General features: G+C 28.0%; 1 protein-coding gene across 3 annotated transcripts in view; it reads right to left on the reverse strand.

Annotated features, from left to right (window-relative positions):
• The window catches only part of LOC105844565 (uncharacterized), a 136,642-nt gene extending 119,876 nt beyond the window's left edge, over positions 1–16,766 (reverse strand). The window contains exons 1-4 of one of the 3 annotated variants that reach the window (XM_065793679.1): positions 16,300–16,766; positions 5,604–5,663; positions 5,472–5,513; positions 4,736–4,817 (exon numbers count right to left, since the gene is read on the reverse strand). In XM_065793679.1, coding sequence (XP_065649751.1) covers positions 4,736–4,817; positions 5,472–5,513; positions 5,604–5,663; positions 16,300–16,511 — 396 coding nt within the window. In that variant the 5' untranslated portion in view covers positions 16,512–16,766. Of the gene's footprint in view, positions 1–4,735; positions 4,818–5,471; positions 5,514–5,603; positions 5,664–8,849; positions 8,979–9,057; positions 9,177–16,299 lie in introns of those variants that run through there. The other 2 variants (XM_065793681.1, XM_065793680.1) reach the window with 2 other exon arrangements.
• Between the last annotated feature and the right edge of the window lie 3,650 nt (positions 16,767–20,416).

Consider the following 20,416-nt stretch of genomic DNA (forward strand, 5'->3'; position numbering starts at 1 on the left):
ATATAAATACATATATACAATATATATATATATTCATATATACATATATACATATATATATATATATATATATTCATATATACATATATATATACATATATATAAAAAAAACATATATATATATATACATATATATATATATATATATATATATATATATATATATATATTTATAACATATATATATATAGTATGTTTAACTGTTATATATATATATATATATATATATATATATATATATAACAACTTGTTTCTCTGTGCAGCAACCTTGTTCATCAAGGCTCATGTTTCGGAGTTATAGAGTTGAGAGAGGGTTTTACCACAATTAAGTAGCCTCCTCACCTGTAGTGGCCTTCTTGGTCTTGGGAGATAAATTAATAAATATATATATATATATATATATACATACATATAAGAAATAGAAGACTAATAGTCAAACCCACCCAACACCTTTGGAAGTATTGGGCTCAACCTGTCAACTTTGCACAGCAGCCAGTGGCTTATTCAATAAGGTTTGAGTTTAAGAGTTTAGGGTTGAGAGAGAGTTCAATAAAAAATTAAAAAAGTAACCACCTCAACTGTAATGGTACCCTCTAGAGTTTTGGCGTCCTCAGGAACCTGATACTTGGTTTGAAAAAATGTCATTCAATCAACAAATGAAAAATAACTCCACAACAAAAACTGAGAAGACAGTGAAGCATAAGAGAAGATTTTTTAGCAAGCAAAATAAAAGTAATTATCTTAATTTATCGAATAATTGTGAGCAATAGCAATTGGTGATAAATAGCCTTAATAAGCTATATATATCAATCACATGATAACAAGGTTGAAGTACTAGAAAAAGTCATTAAATCAACCACTTCATTAGATTCACATAGCAATTCAAATTGAGCACAAGGCACCCTGCAAAAAGTTAAAACTGTGAGATCATCAGTTGAAGAGTCCAAGAGTGAAAGCCCTATATCAAAACCAAGTGAAACAGAAGCAAATAACAAATGTAATAGTAAAGTCACTGGAAGACACTGATGGATTGCTAACAACAGATCAGAGATGAAAAATATCAACAAATCTATTAGTCGTCAGCACCATCTTTTAGAAAAAATTCTCAGTGTGGTGGTGGATGAATAACTTGCTGGTAACACCAAGTCACCAAACATTGAGTACCCATTTGAGCCTAAATTTTTGAAAAAGTATAAGGAACTTAAATTAGAGTTTGTGAAAAGAACAGAACAAATGTTTATAAATCAGGCCCGAAAGATGCCGAAAAAACTTTTGAGTCATCTTTTGAAAGCATTTTTGCATTTATTCTCATACCTACAACTAAGATATTATGAATTTGCCAAAAATATTGCATTCATATAAAAAAATATTGCAACCATTGAAGAAACATTAGAAGTATCTGCAACTATAGGAACCATCTGTAATCAAGATCAAAAAGAATCAGTGAGCTGGAAACTAAAATGGTGCAGAAACTTTATGAACAACAACTTCTTTAGAACTACTGCAGTTTACTAAAATACTATTTTAGTAGAGAAGAAAAAATGTAAAAATGAAATGTCTACTTTACTTTCACTTTTTTTAATTAATTTTCGAAGCATTAAATAGTGTTATTTTTTTGTTCAACTAATTTAATTGCCTAACCAGGGTTACCATTATTAAAACTGAGGCTAAAAATAAGGACTTTAAGGAGAATTAAGGATATAATTTCCCAATTTATAAGGAGATTTGGTTGCAAACACCAATTTTTTCAAGCAAAAAATAAGGAGAATTAAGGAGAAAATGATTAATTTAAAAACAGAATCGTTCTTTTTTCAATAAATATCAAATATAAATAGATAAACTATTATAAATATAATATACTATACATGTATATATATATATATATATATATATATATATATATATATATATATATATATATATATATATATATATATATATAACATTATTAAAAAAGTTCATTTTTCTTTTTAACAAGCTTCTTTTTTTCAACATAAAGCTTTTCAAGAGACTCTAGTTTTTCAATGGCAGCTCTTTTTAATGCATTAGATTTTGATATGTCAGCTTTAATGTCATCTAATTACAAGGAGAATCATTAAATAATGACATTTCATTTAGTATTATATGAACTAAAAATTAGTAAAAGAAAACAAGGACAGCCTAATTTCAAATTTCAAAACTTGACCTAAAATATATGTAACACCACTAGATTAAAAAATATTATACTTAAGTCTTTGATTTCCATGTACAAAGTGGCTGGCCACTTTGTACATGGAAATCAAAGACTTAAGTATAATATTTAGTATAATAGACTTTTTAAAAATCTAAAAAATGATTTTTAAACCAAAAAATTAAAAATAATTAAACATGTTAATTAAAAAAAAAGATAAGCTAAAAGTTAAGGATATATTTCTAATAATATATAAGAACAATTAAAAAAAAAAATACAGCAAAAAAAACTATTTTATTATTTTGTAGAACCACATTTCTCTTGTAATCATTGATTTACTCTCTTTGGCATTAAATTTACAAGACTTGATATATTGTTGATATCTGATATCATTGTTTTCTCCTTTAAATATATCGATAGAGGGAAGAAGGCATTATCAATATTCTAAAATTTCAATATATCTATCAAAATTAATTCAACCTTCAAATAATCAATAGCATACAACTCCTGTATAGTTCATGCAGGCCCAAATGCCTACATGTGCTCCTACTTTGCTTGGTTTGCTCTAATGTAAAATAGAATATGCAATATTTAATGAGATAGTCCTTGGTTTCAAAGAAAAATAGATTTGTAACGTGTTTTTTATAGGTTGTCAACCGTGACGAGTTTCATGCTGTATTTTTTTATAGCTCGTTTTGTAACTCTTTTATTATTTGATTTATTTATGTTATTATTAGTAATATTTCAAACAACAAAAACAAAAATTTATGTTTTTATTAGTAATATTTCAAACAACAAAAACAAAAACTTAGAGTTAGTAAATGCTGATGAAAATAAAAGCAAAATTATAAAAAAAAATCATCAAATAAAGCACCAATCCTCAACTTTTAACCAACATTAAAAAAATGAAAATTATAAAGTAGATGTTTTAAAATTATATTTAATTAGTAATACAAAGTAATATTTAAGGAAACAACATGTCAATTAAATAGTAAAGACTTTACGTATTAATTAGCACTAATAAAATATTGAAAAATTAAACAGTTTTCAAAATAATTTCAATCAAACAGGTGCTTTAAAAAAAAAGAAAAAGATAAATAGTTTTTTTTGCTGTATTTTTTTTTTTAATTGTTCTTATATATTATTAGAAATATATAAATATATATTTATATATATATATATATATATATATATATAAATATTAGGGTGCATCACAAAACAACAATTTAAAAAAATTGATTTTGTCTGACACGTAATTCTGTTCTATATATTAAAAACAATGACTTTCAAAAATTTTAGAATAAGAAATATTTTTAGAGGTTCCCCAACACACCGGTCCCTAATACTTAAAAAATATATAGTTTTTCAAAAGTAGGTCATGTTGGGTCTAAAATTAAGCAAAATTTTAAAAACATTTTAAAAATAATCATCATTTAAAAAAAAAACAATATTTCACTGCTATGAAAACTACAAAAAATGCACCTTTTTCATTTTTCTTTCAAAATGTCATATTTATTGCAGTAAAATTTAATGTGAATTTTTTTAAATAAAATGATGATTATTTTTGAAATTTTTATAAAATTTTGCTTAACTTGTGACCCAACATGACCTACTTTTGAAAAACTATTTTTTTGAAATCTATATATCTATATAATCTATAAAAATATATATATATATATATATATATATACATATATATTTTTTTTTAAGTAATTTACCTCCCCAAGGCCAAGAAGGCCACTACATATGAGAAGGCTACTTGTGGTTATAACCCTCTCCCAACTCTATAACTCCGAAACACGAACTGCTGCACGGAGAAACAAGTTGATGTATATATATATATATGTATGTATATATATATATATATATATATATATATATATATATATATATATATAGCTATATATACACATATATATATACATATTTATATAGGTGTAGGATTTCAAATCAAAGAAGTAACTATTTGCTTCTCTATTGATAAGTATTATCTATATACTTTAATAAAATTTCCTTGAAGATAATGATAGAAAATAAGGAGAAATTAAGGAGAGCAGTTAAATTTGAACTTTTTTAAAGGTTATTTAAGGACTTTTAAGGAGCTTTTTTTTTTTTTAAGGATATTTAAGGTTTTTAAGGAGGAGTGGGAACCCTGCTAACACACCATAGAGAAATTTAAAAAAAAAAATTTCACTACAAAAGTTGTTGGTAACTGTTATTATTTGTCTGCATGCATTTGACTTCTTGCTAAACATTTATAAGAACTTAGTAACATAAAATAAAGCTAACAGTCTAAATAAATATTCTGTGCTTACTGAATAATAAATAGAGTTTTTTATTTATTTTTTTATGCTTTATTTTAAAACAATAAATTTTTAAGCGTATATTTATTGTGGTATTACCATTAGGAAAATTACCACCCACAGTTTATGAGCTTCTAACCTTATCCACAATTAACTTTTATATCAGAGCTTTCATTCTCCTAGGTAAGATGTCTTTCTTAAAGCTAAAGAACATATTATCCATAGTGTTTATTTGCCTCACTTATATAAAATAAATCCTTACTTGAACATCATTAAAAGCATTTGTATTGTCATTTAACGGATCAGGTTTCATAACAGAAAAAGTAGTATAAATTCTTTTGAGACTAAAAGGTAAAAAATTAAAAAATAAGAAAAACTCAATTTAAAAATAACAAATTCTTTATATAAAATATCATCATAAAATGATTCACGTATTTTTTTTAATTTTTATATAAATTCCTTTCTTTTGAGCACATATTTGTATACATATACATATAATGATACTCTGTATTATATATATATATATATATACATATAATGATACTCTGTATTATATAAATATATATATATATATATATATATATATATATATATATATATATAATGTATAATAAATATATATATATACATATAATTTGTATACATATAATACTCTGTATTATATATATACATATAATGATATTACTCTGTATTATATACATATAATGATACTCTGTATTATATATATATATATATATATATATATATATATATATATATAATATATATATATATATATATATATATATATATATATATATATATATATATATATATATGAATATATATGAGAAAGTGTTTATTAATCATAATCAAAAAGTTTTGTAAAAGTTCAAATATTTTCTCAAAAGAAGGCTTTGCAATGAACTTTTTTTAATTTTTTTTTTTAAATATTTATAAAACAATTATAAAGATATTATCATATAAAGAAAAAAATGTAAACTAAAGGTTATTCTAACTTTGCAAAATATTCATCTGTTTCTTGCTGACATTTTCCATGCCTTAAATTGACGAAATAACATTATAGATTTTACACATTAATTAATTTAAAACAGACAAACAAATCAAAACAACTGAAATCAGAAACATACCTTAAAAAAAGATCAACAGCAAACTTAGTATTATCAGAATAATTGAAATCGGAAGCATATCTTAAAAATCAAATAACAACAATCTCAGTGCTAGGACAATTTACATATGATTTGTCAAAAAAATTTATAAAATTGAAAAATAATTTTCTTAACACAGACTCTGACCCAAATATTAGGAAAAAAAATTTGTAAATAAATTCCCTAATACAATATAATATTTTTCTTAAAAATATTATATATAACACATGTGATGTAATAATTAAATTTATTTTATTGAATAATACAATACAGATTTTCTTATATAATATATATTATACTTTATTGCACTCTGTATTTATAAAATACTACGCACTTTTGAAAATCTTGTTCTTTTCAAGTTTAGTTTAAATCAAAATTCAAAATTTGATTTAAAAAATTTACTTTATTGATGTTTTCTTTTTAGCTCCAGTGTGACCAGAGACTATTTTATTACTAATAATGCCTATTATTAAGCTTTAAAAAAGCAACTAAAAACATGATTACTTTGTTTGAAAGTCTGATAAATTAATGTTTACAATACCTTAAAATTGATATATTCTGCAATAACTTTAAAATTCAATTATTAATAAAACACAATTTTAACTATTGTATGACTCAATTTTTCTGTTATAATTAAATTTACAATCATTACTAAAACCAGAGATTGAATTTTTATCCTTCTTTTTGTATAGTTACAAGCTGTGATATAAAACAATGTAAACATGAATATGATTACATAAAACTAAATAAATATTTTTCTTGTGTTAATGTACCAATGATTCTTAAATTGTGTAATGATTTTCTAAACACTAGACTCAAGTTTGATATATTTGATGAATGTAAATTTTTATTGAAAATATGCAATTTACATATAAAAAACATAAGCAATTTACTCCCATATAAAAAACAACATAAATTGGTTCAAAGCTACATCCATTTCTACGTTTGCTTTTCGTAATATATATATATATATATATATATATATATATATATATATATATATATATATATATATATATATATATATATATATATTATGAAATTCTTATATATATATATATATATATTACAAAGTTCTCTTCTTCTTATTCTGTAACTTCAGGAGTTACTTAAGGCTCTATCCTTAGCCCTATACTCTTTTTAATTTACATCAACGATCTTCCAGATATTCTCACATCTAAGGTGGCATTGTTTGCTGATGATACTACCACTTATTTTTGTTGTGATAAGAAACCAACATTCTCTGATTGCTTGGAGGGGGCATTTGAGCTTGAAAAGGATCTCACTTCTGCTACAGCATGGAGCTCACAGTGGCTGGTGAACTTCAATACAGATAAAACTCAATTTTTTTCAGCCAATCGTTATCGCAATAATTTAGATCTTCCTATATTTATGAACGGTGATGTACTCGATGAGTCATCTACTCTTCATCTTCAAGGATTAACACTTACTTCCAATCTTTCTTGGAAATTATATATCAAATCAGTTGCAAAATTAGCATCTGCTAAGGTTGGATTCTTTTCTCTATCTCTATAAATCTCAAATCCGGCCTTGTATGGAATACTGTTGCCATATCTGGGGCAGATCTTCTAACAATGCCCTTTCTCTTTTAGACAAGGTGCAAAAACGCATTGTAAACATAGTTGGACCTGCTTTTGCAGCCAACCTATAACCATTATCACATTATCGTAATGTTGCTTCTCTTTCTCTTTTCTACAAATGCTATAATGGGCACTGCTCTAAAGAGCTAGTGTCTCTTGTGCCATCTACTAAAATTCATTCTCGTGTTACTCGTTATTTAATTAAGTCTCATCCTTTTTCTGTGGCTATTCCTAAGTGCTCCAAAAACGCCTATTCGTCTAGTTTTTTTCCTCGAACATCGGCTCTTTGGAATTCGCTTCCTTCATCTTGTTTTCCTGATTCATATAATTTGCAATCCTTTAAGTTGTCTTTCAATCGTTATCTTGCTCTACAATCCTCATCTTTTCTCTTTCAGTAACTTCCAACTTTAATTAGTGGCTGCTTGCAGCCTTGTTGGAAGCGAAGATGTTTAAAAAAAAAAAATATCTTGCTAGCTACATTCACTTTGACTAAAATGTCATACCATATTGTTAATCTCATTTTGACACCACTTCACTTTTAAGCCTTTTTTAAGTCTGTTACAGTTTGGCTAAGATCTTCTAATGCACAATCTACACCAGTGGTTATGCATTGCCTTAACACTGTCTGTATAACACTCCCATAGTGTTTCCGAATGTGGTTTGGGTGATAAATAAGGTGCAATACAATTTTAAACCTGCAAATATAGTGTATATTTCTTGCAAAATGCCAAAAAAAAGTTTACTGCTTTACTAAATGATTTGGCAGTGTCAATGCCCGTGGATTTTCTTACAAAACCAAAACTTCTTCTCTCTGATATTTGCTATTTATATTGATTCCATTATCATAGCCATATGTTCTGTAGTCTAACAACTTGAGCCCTTGATAGTAAAGTTTCTTCTTAAAAGTCACTTTTTTTTCTCCTGTGTAACTGTTTTTTGACATGCTGCATCAATGTTTGTTTTGTCCTTCAATAATTTTTAAAATTGAACCACATCATAGTTTCACAATGGTATTGGGAACTTTCATGCTATTATAGTCTTTCAAAGAGATGTTTCCAATCACTGAAACCATCTTTACCAACTAAAGCATTTTTTGTTGGCTGAGCATACAATATGCACGAAAAACAATATGCAGAATTTTTTTTTACAAGAGTATGCTAACTTTTGACATTATTTCACCTTTTTTTTGTGGCACACACAGGTCGTGTTTAACTGAAAATGACCTATTAATAGGTAGTTTCCTAAAGATCTAAGCAATATATTGCTTAGAGGGTTTTTAATTTGTGTAGGGCCCTTGCTTAACAATGAAGATCCTGACATTATCACTCAAGATATTTGGGCACTATGAAGGATCTTGAAAACTGCTTTGATAATCTGTTTTTATAAAACATCTCTCAACGTCAAGGCTTGAAATCTCCTGCAACTTGTCTATTGGAGTGGTATTTTGATACCTCTCTGCACAATATATTTAGTGGAGAGGAAGAAGCATTGGCAGAGGGTTAGCATTGAGGCGCAGGCAAATATTTAGCCGTTTTAAATCAACTTAAACTTTTGAATGCAGATAACAATTAATGTTTACAATTACTTTTTATATAGAAAATATGGTAAGGTTAAAAGCATTTGTTACCCAGATTGGGTCCTAGTAAATTTTTGTGTTATTTGTTTAGTCGCTATGATTGCTTTCACATTTTGGAAAATACGCTACTTTTGTGAGTTTTTTTAATTAATTTTTTTTTGGCTTCAAACAAGTTTAAAACTAAAATTTCAAAAAAAAAAATAAAAGTTGAAAGATTTTTATTAAATAAATTTTTTTTTTTTTGCATTGGAGTACTCACTAGTAAAGTAATTTAACAAATCTAATTGGAAAATGCATTGGGGCAGCATTCTTAACATCTGTTCTGTAGTTTTCATATAAACTTGGTACAGCACGGTACGACAAACATGTTTGCAGTCCGCAGCACTAATGTCTTTAATAACTATTATAGAGTTAATAGATAATATACTGATTTATATAATAATTATTATGGGGATTAGTGGTACGATGTGATTTAAGTATAGGGTAGAAGGGGCGCATTCATAGCCGTAGCAGTATTTTGTAAACTGCGAACAACCCGATATAGGTAAAAAAAACCTATTAATTACTAAACTAGAACGATCTGTCTTTATGCAAAAAAAAATGTTTTAATAAAAAAATCGATGAACATGATATATATCAACATTACAACAACCCTTGCAAAGATCAATGTACCACATGCAATGGGGATTTTCTTTGATCTTATAAGACTCATATAATATGAGTAGCATTATTTACATGTTTAAAACTGCTATACCTAATCGCTACAAATTCTTAGTCGAAGGGTTTTAGTGTATATTCTATAAAACATCTATAAAAAAGTAAAATTATAAAGATATATATATCATTACAAACTAATACACACCAGTGCATAAAGTTTTCATTAGAAGAATGACCACATTGTGGTCAAGTTTTGTAAAACTTAACACATACATATGTCAGTATTATATCATGGGCGTATTTTCATAGATAGATTTGTGGTCCACAAAAATTATCTATGAAAATAAGCCCGTTATATACTACTAACATTTATATATGTGTAAAGCTTTACAAAACTTGAAGTTTATAAAGTCTATAAGAATACAGTATTTTAAGTTTACTATATATGCAATAAGGATCAAAGTTTTTTGATTTATGCTATACTTGTGAGCTACAACATTCACTGGTCTGCCCTCTAAAACTTCATTAACAGCTGCTTTCATTGTAACAAATGATATAGCAACTCTGTTTGTTGTTGTTTTTTTATACTTAACCATTTAAAGATCTGAAAACTTAAAAAAAAAAGTATAAAATAAAATAATTGTTTAAAAAAAAGTATTTTACTTAATAATATTATTCAAACTAATTGTAAAACTTATGTAAAACTAAAAAATAATATTATTAATTTTAGTTTTTAAAACTATTACATTTTAAAAATAAAATTTAAAAATTTTTATAAAAATTTTTTATTCGTCATACGTTTTCGTTTAAATGTATAAAATTTAAACAAAAAATATAAGTCTTGTAATATAAGTTATTTGGGGCACTTTGATCCTCCGATCAATGAGTTCCGTCTAGTCAACGATCAATGCGCCCTAATAGGTACAGTTGATATATTGATGCCAATAACTTCTGTAAACATTGTAACCTACTCAAAAAAACAAATTTATTATAAACTTAACACATATGAGTTTACAATAAAATGGTTGTAAAGTCATAAGGAAATCTAATTAAAAATTTATTTGAATTTTTTTACGACTAAAAATTCATTTTTCATGATGAAAAACTGTACTTTCTATTTTCTTAACGCATAATTTGCTTACCCAGATTAACGCATAATATTTAATTAACGCATAACCAAAAATTACGATTAAACAATAAAGGGTAGTATAATGGTTAATTAAATTGCAATCTCTGTCAAAATAAGGCAAAAGTAAACGAGTAAAAGCTAAAAAATCACACTGCCCCGGCGATCAATGCACCCCCAGCTCCCATAATTGTTAAAATAATGAGTTATTTAAATAAATGATTTATATGTTATCAGAAAAATTCCACATAAGTACATTAGAAAAACAACGAGATGCATCTTTTAAGAACGGGAATTAATTGTTGCTATCAATATGTTGATACAGTATTAAAAAATCTATTGAAGATTAGAGTGCTAAAATCAATAACAGAACTAAAACATAGAAAGGTTCCTCAAAATAAGAAAAGATAAATAACAAACAATATGTATTACGTCCTAAATGCTATTTTTTTAGTTCGGCCAAAAGAACATCTTGGTAATATTTTTGAAATTTATAGCTGTTTTATACTTCAACTGTTTGATCAGCCAACTTTGGATCATTTTACTATTCAATATACCAACTTCAGGTAATATAGTTTTATAAAGTTATTTTTTTGGGTTAAAAGCCGTGGAGTATTGGAATAAATATTCACCTGTAAAAGTCTTAACACAATAGTGATTAGTGAGAAGACAATTGAATTTGTTAGATGTGTTATTATTGATTTACTTTTTCACCAATAGAAATTCAACCACTTCCCAATTGTTTATCACTCACACATCTTAATGTAAAAACTCTGTTTTGTTTTTAAAAGTAGTTTTCTACAAAGTAGAAGTAGAAGTAGTACATCTTAACAAATGTACTTTGTAGAAGTGTGGCTTCAAGAAAGTACCAAAAAAAACAGCATCTAATAATTTAACATTTGACCAAGTAATCCAAGTATAGTATAATAGCTATATTATTCTTGTTCTTAAATGGGTATTAATAATTTCATTCCAAAAACGGTTATAACTATTCCAGCTTAAAAGGCCCACGCCATCAACAGTCTTGATTAACCAGTCTAAAAAAGCCATCGTCCTTCACTTTTTTTTTACAAAAAAAAGTGAAGGATTTTGAGATTCTATAAACAAAAAAGTTTCTGTATCTGTTTTTTACGAAAAATCTTTAAACAGAAAGAAATCAACACAGAATGGCTTATCTGGAGTAAAACTGTCGAAGTTTTCCTTTATTTTCCCTACCCTCATTTTGAAGAAAAACATAACTTTGGCCTTGGGTTTCAGTCTTTCATCTTGAGGTGGAATGGCGGAATAAAAGATTATGGGCGTAAACTAGGAGAAAGGATTAAAAGAGAGCAGTCTACTGTAAGCACAAAAATCACAACATTGTCTGGAAATTAGATTTTGAAACTTTGGAAAACAAACCTTCAATTGATTCAGAAATTTTGCGCTGCGTAATGGACGTCAATTTTTATTTAAAATCAAGAAATCAAAGTTATTGAGATGTACTTATATAGTATAAATTCATAAAACATTTTTTATTGTTACTTGGATTAATAATCTAGCTGTAATCTGTATTTTAATATTATGTTCATGCTGGTAGAAGAGGATAACTCTGATAACCAATGGATAATGAAGAAGAATTTTTTAAGGTAATAAATTTGGAAAAAAGAATGGTTCTGACCGGAGATGCAAAGTCGGAATCGAAGTTGAAGAGCGCGGTAATTCGTAAAAGCGGTAAAACGGTAACTCGGAACTTCTCGCTTACAAGACGAGCGCTCCTCCACTACACCATCATTGCATATTAACTTTAAGTTAACAAACCCATTACCTAAAGTATTTTAGTAGAAATACCTTCAATTTAAAAAAAAATAGCTATTTTTGAGATTTGTTAGCAAGGCTAACATGTCCGGTGTATATAAAAGAGTGTAGATCATCTTTCTTAAAAAAAACAAAACATCAAGCTTTGTGAAAAATTATGCCTTGAAGTGCGCATAACCTCAATCTAGCTGGCGGTGATTCTGCGGAATACTCTACTGTAGTGAAAAACTAATTTGGCAACATCTAATTGTTGTATAATCTTTTTAGTAGCAGCCCCATTCGCTGGAGATTTTTGACTGAAGAAACTATGCTGTCTCTTCAAAAAAAGTTCTTAAATAAGATAAAGTGCACTCATAATGGCTGTGTGGCCATTGTCTAAAAAACCAAAATAAATACAGATACTGTTGCAATTTCTTAAAGAACTTGATCTACAGGATCATTAATCGACTTTAGTTAAACTAAATTCATTTGAATTTACTGACCAGACTACTTTCTGATTCAAGGCATGTCAACGATGTTAGCCAAACCAAAGGATTTTATAGTAAACGCTACTCCAGCAGATAAGATGCTGGATGGATGCAGCTTAAAAAATAATGACATAATTTTGTTCATATGGTGTCTCCATTTCCTTCTAATTACGAAGAAACACTTAATTAGTAAAAAAAGTGCAAAGTGCTGGCATATCTCTACGTAAATGATGTAAAAAAAGAGGAATTGATTAAAGAAACCCGCTATCTAAATCATCTCAAGCAATCAAATACTTTTGAACAAATAGAAACATTTTCTTAAATCAAGTTGCTCAACGGAATATTTGACTTTGATAAGTTTCTTAGTGTTTTTGTTTGATTATAGTTGGTTTAGTATAGCTTTAGTATGATTTAGAAGGATTTACAATTGTATCTATAATAGTTTACACTACTTTAGCATATTTCGATAAACAATAGGCACTTGTTAGATTATATTTCTTTATTTGTAAAATAAATCTGGGTTATTTATAAAATATCATAAAAATTTAAACTGAATTATTCAATTTGATATCTTTACTCATCTTAAGATTTTTTATATTAAAATTTTATTCTAATCTTCAAAATCAGTAAAAGAAAGGAATTATACTAACCATGAGCGAGACTAGGTTTTTTCAAACCGAGACAAGACCGAGACGAGAAGTTAGTTCTTCTCGTGAGACCGAGAACGAGACGAGACGAGACGAGAAATTTAACAATTTTTGAAAACAAATTTATTAAAATCCAAGTAAAAAAAAAAATGTAAACATGGTTTTGACAAATAGACACAAATGACATTTGTCAAATGTAAACAACTTTTTCAAATATTAATTCAGAACTTTTTTGCCAAACTTTTCCAACAAGACGATATTTTCTCTGATTAAGATGATTTGTTCTACTTTTTCTGGGTGTAAGTTGTGTCTGGATGATCGGACGACATTTCCACCTGAGCTAAAAACTCTCTCTGATTTAGTTGAACTTGCTGGAATAGCTAAAATTTGTCTAGCTAATGAAGAGAGTTCTGGCAATGTGTTTGCATGCAATTTCCACCAATCAAGAATTAGAAAGTCTTTTTTGGCATCAGGGAGATATTCATACTGGCACATTTCGCTCAAAATAGGATTCAGTTCAGATGATGGCTCTTGTGTTTCAAATCTGACGTTTAACTTGCGCTTCAGTTTTGAATTAGGGGACAAATCTGCTGAAAGGACTCTGGCAACAGGTTGGCACTCAACATTATTCTTAACCTGTGAGGCTAACCATTCTTTTGTTGTTTGAAATTTTTTGAAGAGCTTCAAGTGAAGTCCCTTTAAAGCAGGATTTAAGTAGTTTGCTGAAGCACTCAATAAGTTTCCAGTGTGACAAAGAAGAAATCTTTTCTCAATGCAGCTTTTCAAGTTTTTTGCATACAAGACACCGTAGCCATGTTTTCCATCCGTCTCAACAAATTGATCAATTTTGTCATGGATTAAATAAAGAGAATCGAGCTCCCTCGATTAATTTCCACTGTGATGCACTAATGGTCTTTGAAGAAAAAATATCTTCATTTGCACATAAGCTGATAATTGCACTCTTTAGATGTAGGACAGAAGCCATGCAATCCAGTTCACTATTCCATCTTGTGTCAAGATGGAATAGTGAACCTTGAGCGTCTGATTCTGTCCTTGAGCGTCTGATTCTGATTCAAGCAACTCAGCTGCAACTGTTGATTGGTGAGTTAAAGAAGCCAAATCTTTGCATGTTTGCAACGCACCATCCATTCCAGCAGTCATTCCAAATGAGTCTCGAACTGCACATTGCAAAATATGATTGTTGCACAAGTATTGGTCAAGGCGCTTTGACAATTTGACTGCAAGTTTCATGTTTCTTGCCTGGTCGTTCAGGCAGAACATAGACAAATCAGCAGGCAAACTTAGTTCTTCTAAGAAAGAATCCAGCTTTCCTTCAATTAAGATACCTGTGTTTCTGCCTGGGAACTGTTGGACATGGGGTGTCCAGTGATGTAGTTTCCAATTTTCGTCAGTAGCACGAAAAGTCCAAGAGATGTAGCTGTCCTGAGCTCTAGAAGTCCAAAGGTCAGGTTAAAAATATTTTAAATCTAATTAAAATTTTTTAGTTAGATTTTTTTTTTAAATCTAATTAAAAAATCTAATTAAAAATCTAATTAAAAATTTAATTTGTTTTTGTCAAAAACAAATTAAATTTTTGTAAAGATTTATTAAAATCACGGAGTCAAAATATTAACTAATTAAAAAAACAAATTATTAAGCATTTTATAAATTATAATAGTTTTTAATTTGGAAAATAATATAATATTTAAGTCTCGTTCTACTTCTCGCGAGAATTTTCTATTTCTCGTTTCTCACGGGAAGTCCCATTTCTCACAAGAAACGAGAACGAGACGAGATCCTGCTCATGGTTAAATTATACATGATTGAAACAGGAAAAATTCTAATTAACCACGAAGAAGACTAACTTGAAATCTGATTTTCAAAAAACCAGCAAATACTAAATACAATGAAATGAAATACAATTGCCAGGTCCTAATCCCATTGATTTATTACGGGAAGAACTTGTGGAAAATGTGCGAAACGAGCAGTCATCATCTTTTATTAATCTTTTGACAAACCAAATATTTTAATAAAATGTGAGTTAAAATTAGAAATTAGTGATAAAAAATATTCAATAATATTTTGTTCTTGTTAATACAACAATTTCAGTACAAGTTAGACTCGAAAAGGTTTAGTTATTAACCTTTCACGAGCTTTCCCAATACTGTATCTGAAAATCGAAGAAAAATTTTCAGTGTAAAACAGCCTTTCAATTATAAAACTTAAACTCAGCGATAAAAATGAATTCAAAATTCCAACTCACTAGTTATTAACTCCTCTCCCCTACTTTTATTCGATTATTTGACAAAAATTCTCACCCACCCTTTTATTTCTACCCCCAATTTGTATCAACCACATGAAAGTATATTTATATTATTACCCGAAAATATTTTGACGGAGTCTAAATATGTAACATTTTCTAACCACTTCAAAAGTAAAGTTTTTTAAGAGTCCAATAATCTTTTAACGGATTTGCACTAATAACCAATTAACAAATGAATAACACGACATTTTGAGGACGTCTTATTGTCTGGATTGCACAATTCGTTCGATTGATTTGATTGAACACATTTGTGTTATTTTTCTCATTTCATTACTTACTGACACAATTTTTTTTTGGTAGATATCATCACTGAAGAATACAGTTTGAAAAAAGTTTATTATAAATGTGTTGAAATAAATATTATTATTATAATATAATTTTTAAGTAATATTATATCACAAGTATGGTATATAAAGTAAAAGTAAAATGAGTTTAAAGTAATTAAATTATTTTTCAACTTGTAGATAAATAAAAAAAAATTTCTTACTGATTTAAAATGCCCTCTGAAAACTTAAAAAAGAATTTAGCGATAAATTCAACCGGTAAAAAACATTTTGGATCGATTGCATGATCATTAAAAATAACCTCTTTATTTTTACCAGACTCAATTTTTTTTACTTGTTCGATACATTCATTTGATATTATTTCTTTAAATAGTTTCATTTTATTTCTTATTCTTTTGTTTTTGTTTGATAACATGATTATAGTTCGAAATTAAAACTTTATCATTACTTTAACTTAATTTTTCACGTAAAATGTTTTTGAATGGAACAAAAATTTGTTCGCTAATCTGTTTATGCAAAATATTTACTTCATTTCACGTGATACACAGTTTGTTTTGTTAAGTTTGAAACTTAATTCTTTAAACAAGAAGACAAGATTTTATTTTCAACTTCAATGGAATTAACAATACAATCGTAATACAATCTTGGAAATAAAGAAGAAATTTTCGTATAAATCTAATCGTGTAGATTAGATCTATATGATAATTTTTTTTGCCGTTTAATAATATATACAGTTTCCAAGCATATTCAAAATAAATATTGGCGGGACAAGAAGAAGACCTATTTAGCCTTATCACCAAGCGCCACTCTCACGTGTTTACGAAAACCGTAATATTTAAATATCTATAGTTAACAAACTATTTATTAAAAAAAATATAAAAGTAAAATAGATATTCGTTGTCATTTAAAGAAAAATTTAAAGAATCAAAATTTAATGAAAGAGTAAGATCAAGTGAATATGAAAAAATAAATAAGATATTATCATTTGCTTAAAACTTAAAAATTTAAACTAAGATTTAAAAATAAAAAGTAAATAAATTAATATACACCATAGAAATAACATAAATAAATTAGTATACTTTATAGAAATGACGTAAATAAATTAGCAAACGCCATAGAGGTAATACCATAGTTAAGGTAATAAGAAAAAAATGTTAATACACTCAGTGACATAATTTTTTTATTTTTAATTAATTATTTTTTTGTATTTGAGTTTTAGTTAAAAAAAACATTTAAAATCGGATATATTAAAATCCATAAGTAAGAATGCCTGTTTTGATTCATTTTTAAACTGCTCTATACTAGTTTTATGTGTATTTACAATCTTGGGAAACATTTTCCACAAGTAAGGGGCACAATAAAGAACTGAATATGAAGTTAGTTTTGAATTATGTTTTGGGACAACAAAGTTGTTATTTGAAAATTTTGTTGGATAGTTATGAACTATTTTGTCAAAACTGGGTTGAAATATTTTAGGAGATAGTCATGTACTTGATTTATACATGAACATTAAAACTTGGTGTAAGTTGATTTGATCCTATAAATCATTGCTAATTGTTTTGATATTTTATTTTCAATACTTTTATATGTAAACTCCAACGTAAATATTCATCTAAGATTACGCCTAAAAAGTTTACTGAGTTTTCTCTTTTAATGTTAGTGTTATTAATTATTAGATTAGGCAATTTGATGGGAATATTTTTTGATTTATTTACTTTGTGGAACAAAATAAATTTGGTTTTATCCACATTTAAAAAAAGTTTATCACTTATAAACCACTCATTAATTTTCGATAATTGTTCGTTTGTTGTTTCTAATAGAGTATTGATATCTCTGTGGGAATGAAAAAGATTCACTGCAAGAGTCACTGCAAAAAGAATACAATTCAATAGGTCTATTGCTAAATTTAACTCATTAATGTACACTAGGTACACTAGTGGTTCTAAAATTGAGCCCTTGGGAACACCACAAGTTAAGGCAGTCGAAAATGTTTGTTTGTTGTATAGATACAATAGGATACGATACAATAATTTCTTTTTTATTTCCAAGATTGAATACAATTGTATTAATAAGACGTTTTTTGAAAAATTTAGAATTAGGGGCCATCCATATATTACGTACGCATCGAGAGGGTAGGAGGTGTCTTAAGTTGTATTATTTGCGCGCAAGCGCGTGTGGAGGAGGGGGAATGGTCTAACAAATCTATGTACGCAAACGTAAAAAAATGAGGTGACAGTTCACGTTCACTTGCCAATTAATAAAAGGTGAGCGCTACTCATGTTCATGGTTTGTTAAGGTTACAAAGGTTGAACAGCACAAAATAAAAGATCACGTTCGCTGGCGTGAATGAAATTGGGGGGAGGGGTGTTAAGCAACCAAGCATATGAAATTTTTATATAGACGCAAGGGGGGTTAAGGGAGGGATAAGACCGCCAAACGTACGTACGTATAGTGGTGGTAGGGGGAGTGGAGTGAGAGGGTTTAAAAAATGTACGAGGAGAAAGGGGTGTCAAAGTCTGGAGATTTAAATGTACGTAATACACGGATGGCCCCTTACTGCATAGTAACCCAACATTTATCAAACAGAATAAAACATATTGCCTTTATTTTTTAAGATTTTAGATGGAAATTTTTTGTTAACGTCTATTTTTACAGAGTAGATGCAGGCAAACTAAATACCCTAATATAAAAAAGCGTAACGCGTTGGTGGTTTCAGACAGGACTTTATTACACATTTTTTTATCTTTTCTCTTTATCACCCGGCGATAAATTACAGCTAAAATAGGTTATAACAAAATAGTCACCAATTAAATTAAAATCAGTTAAAACGACACGGCTCTCGCAGTTGTTACCATTAAATGCTAATTACCAGCCGGTGTGTTTTCCACAAGTTATGGGATCAGACTTCTCGGAGCATTCTCCTCCATATAAATTTTAAACGACTCTCTCTTTTCTTTCAAATTCCATAACAGGAACGTTTCTTTCAATATTGAAATAACATCAGCTTGCATGTCTTCGATAGGTTGCGCGAATTAAATTTTTTTTGCCATTTATCATGCACTGGACGTTTAAACCAAGTGTGTTGCAGGCTTCAAACACTTCATTTGAAAGGAATATTTTATTCTGTATAGCATGTAATTAAATAATTATCAATAAATAGTAAGTTTGATTTTTTAACATCCTGATAAAAAGATTTTTCCTAAGCAGAATAGTTGAAATGTCCACTATTTTGAAAAAACGAGTGTAAGAAATTTTTACCGTACTTCGAGATACAGAAAAATGATTTCAAAACTGCTCTTCCAACAGCGTCTATTTTGCTAAGAAAACTAGTATCATATTTACATTGCTCAAGACCATATATAAACTTTGGCACAGTTAGGGTATTGTACGAATGGACTATTGTTGACGGCTGGCAGTAACGAATCCCACTATCGATTAGAGCTATTGCAACCGATTGAAACTGAGATATACATTCATTTAAATTTGTTTTTTGGAGTGTTGCAATTTTATTTATGTTAGTATCGTTACCCCATTGGAAATCAAGATATTTTAATTTATTTTGAAGGTATATATAAGCTCCGTTAATTTGAATAACGTTGTTGGAAATGTTGGTTTTTCCAGAAATCAGAAATTCCGTTTTCTCAGTGTTTAGCTTGATTAAGTTTGCTACTCCGTATGTTTAAAATCTGTTAATCAGTTTTTGTAGACCAGAAATCGTAGGACTTAGCAAAATTCCATCATCTGCGTATGCAGTTACACCAGTATAAATGCAATTTATTGTTGATCCTACTTTACATTCTGAGACAATTTCATTTAGGATGCTTTCAGTATAGATGTTATAGAAATGCGGCGATAGAATAGAGCCTTGTGGCACCCCTTGTGACAAACTGAACTGTTTTGAGGTAACTACTTAATAGGATATACTTACAGTACCAGAAAGATAAAGCGATGAGATTGTGTGTACTACAGACAAAGAAATTATTATTTTAGAAATAGAGCTCCTCAAATAGTAAACCCCAGTTGCAAGTATCAAAAGCTTAATTTTCATTTAAACTGCACACATATAAAGGCGTGTTATTGTTTTTATAATCCTTAACAGTTTCGCTCAATAAAAACTCTACGTGCAGTGTAGAGCTGTTTTTAAAACCAAATTGATGGGAACGGCTATTTGTTATACTAGAACATATAAATAATATTAGACATTCTAAAAATTTAGTAAAGATAGGAAAAATACTAACTCTTTGGTAGTTATTTGGATTTTTAAGTGATTTCTTATATGACTTAAGTGGAATAGTTGCTGAATATGATAGATCGTTTGGT

The sequence above is a fragment of the Hydra vulgaris genome, chromosome 03, assembly GCF_038396675.1.
Source record: "Hydra vulgaris chromosome 03, alternate assembly HydraT2T_AEP".
Classification (NCBI taxonomy): domain Eukaryota; kingdom Metazoa; phylum Cnidaria; class Hydrozoa; order Anthoathecata; family Hydridae; genus Hydra; species Hydra vulgaris.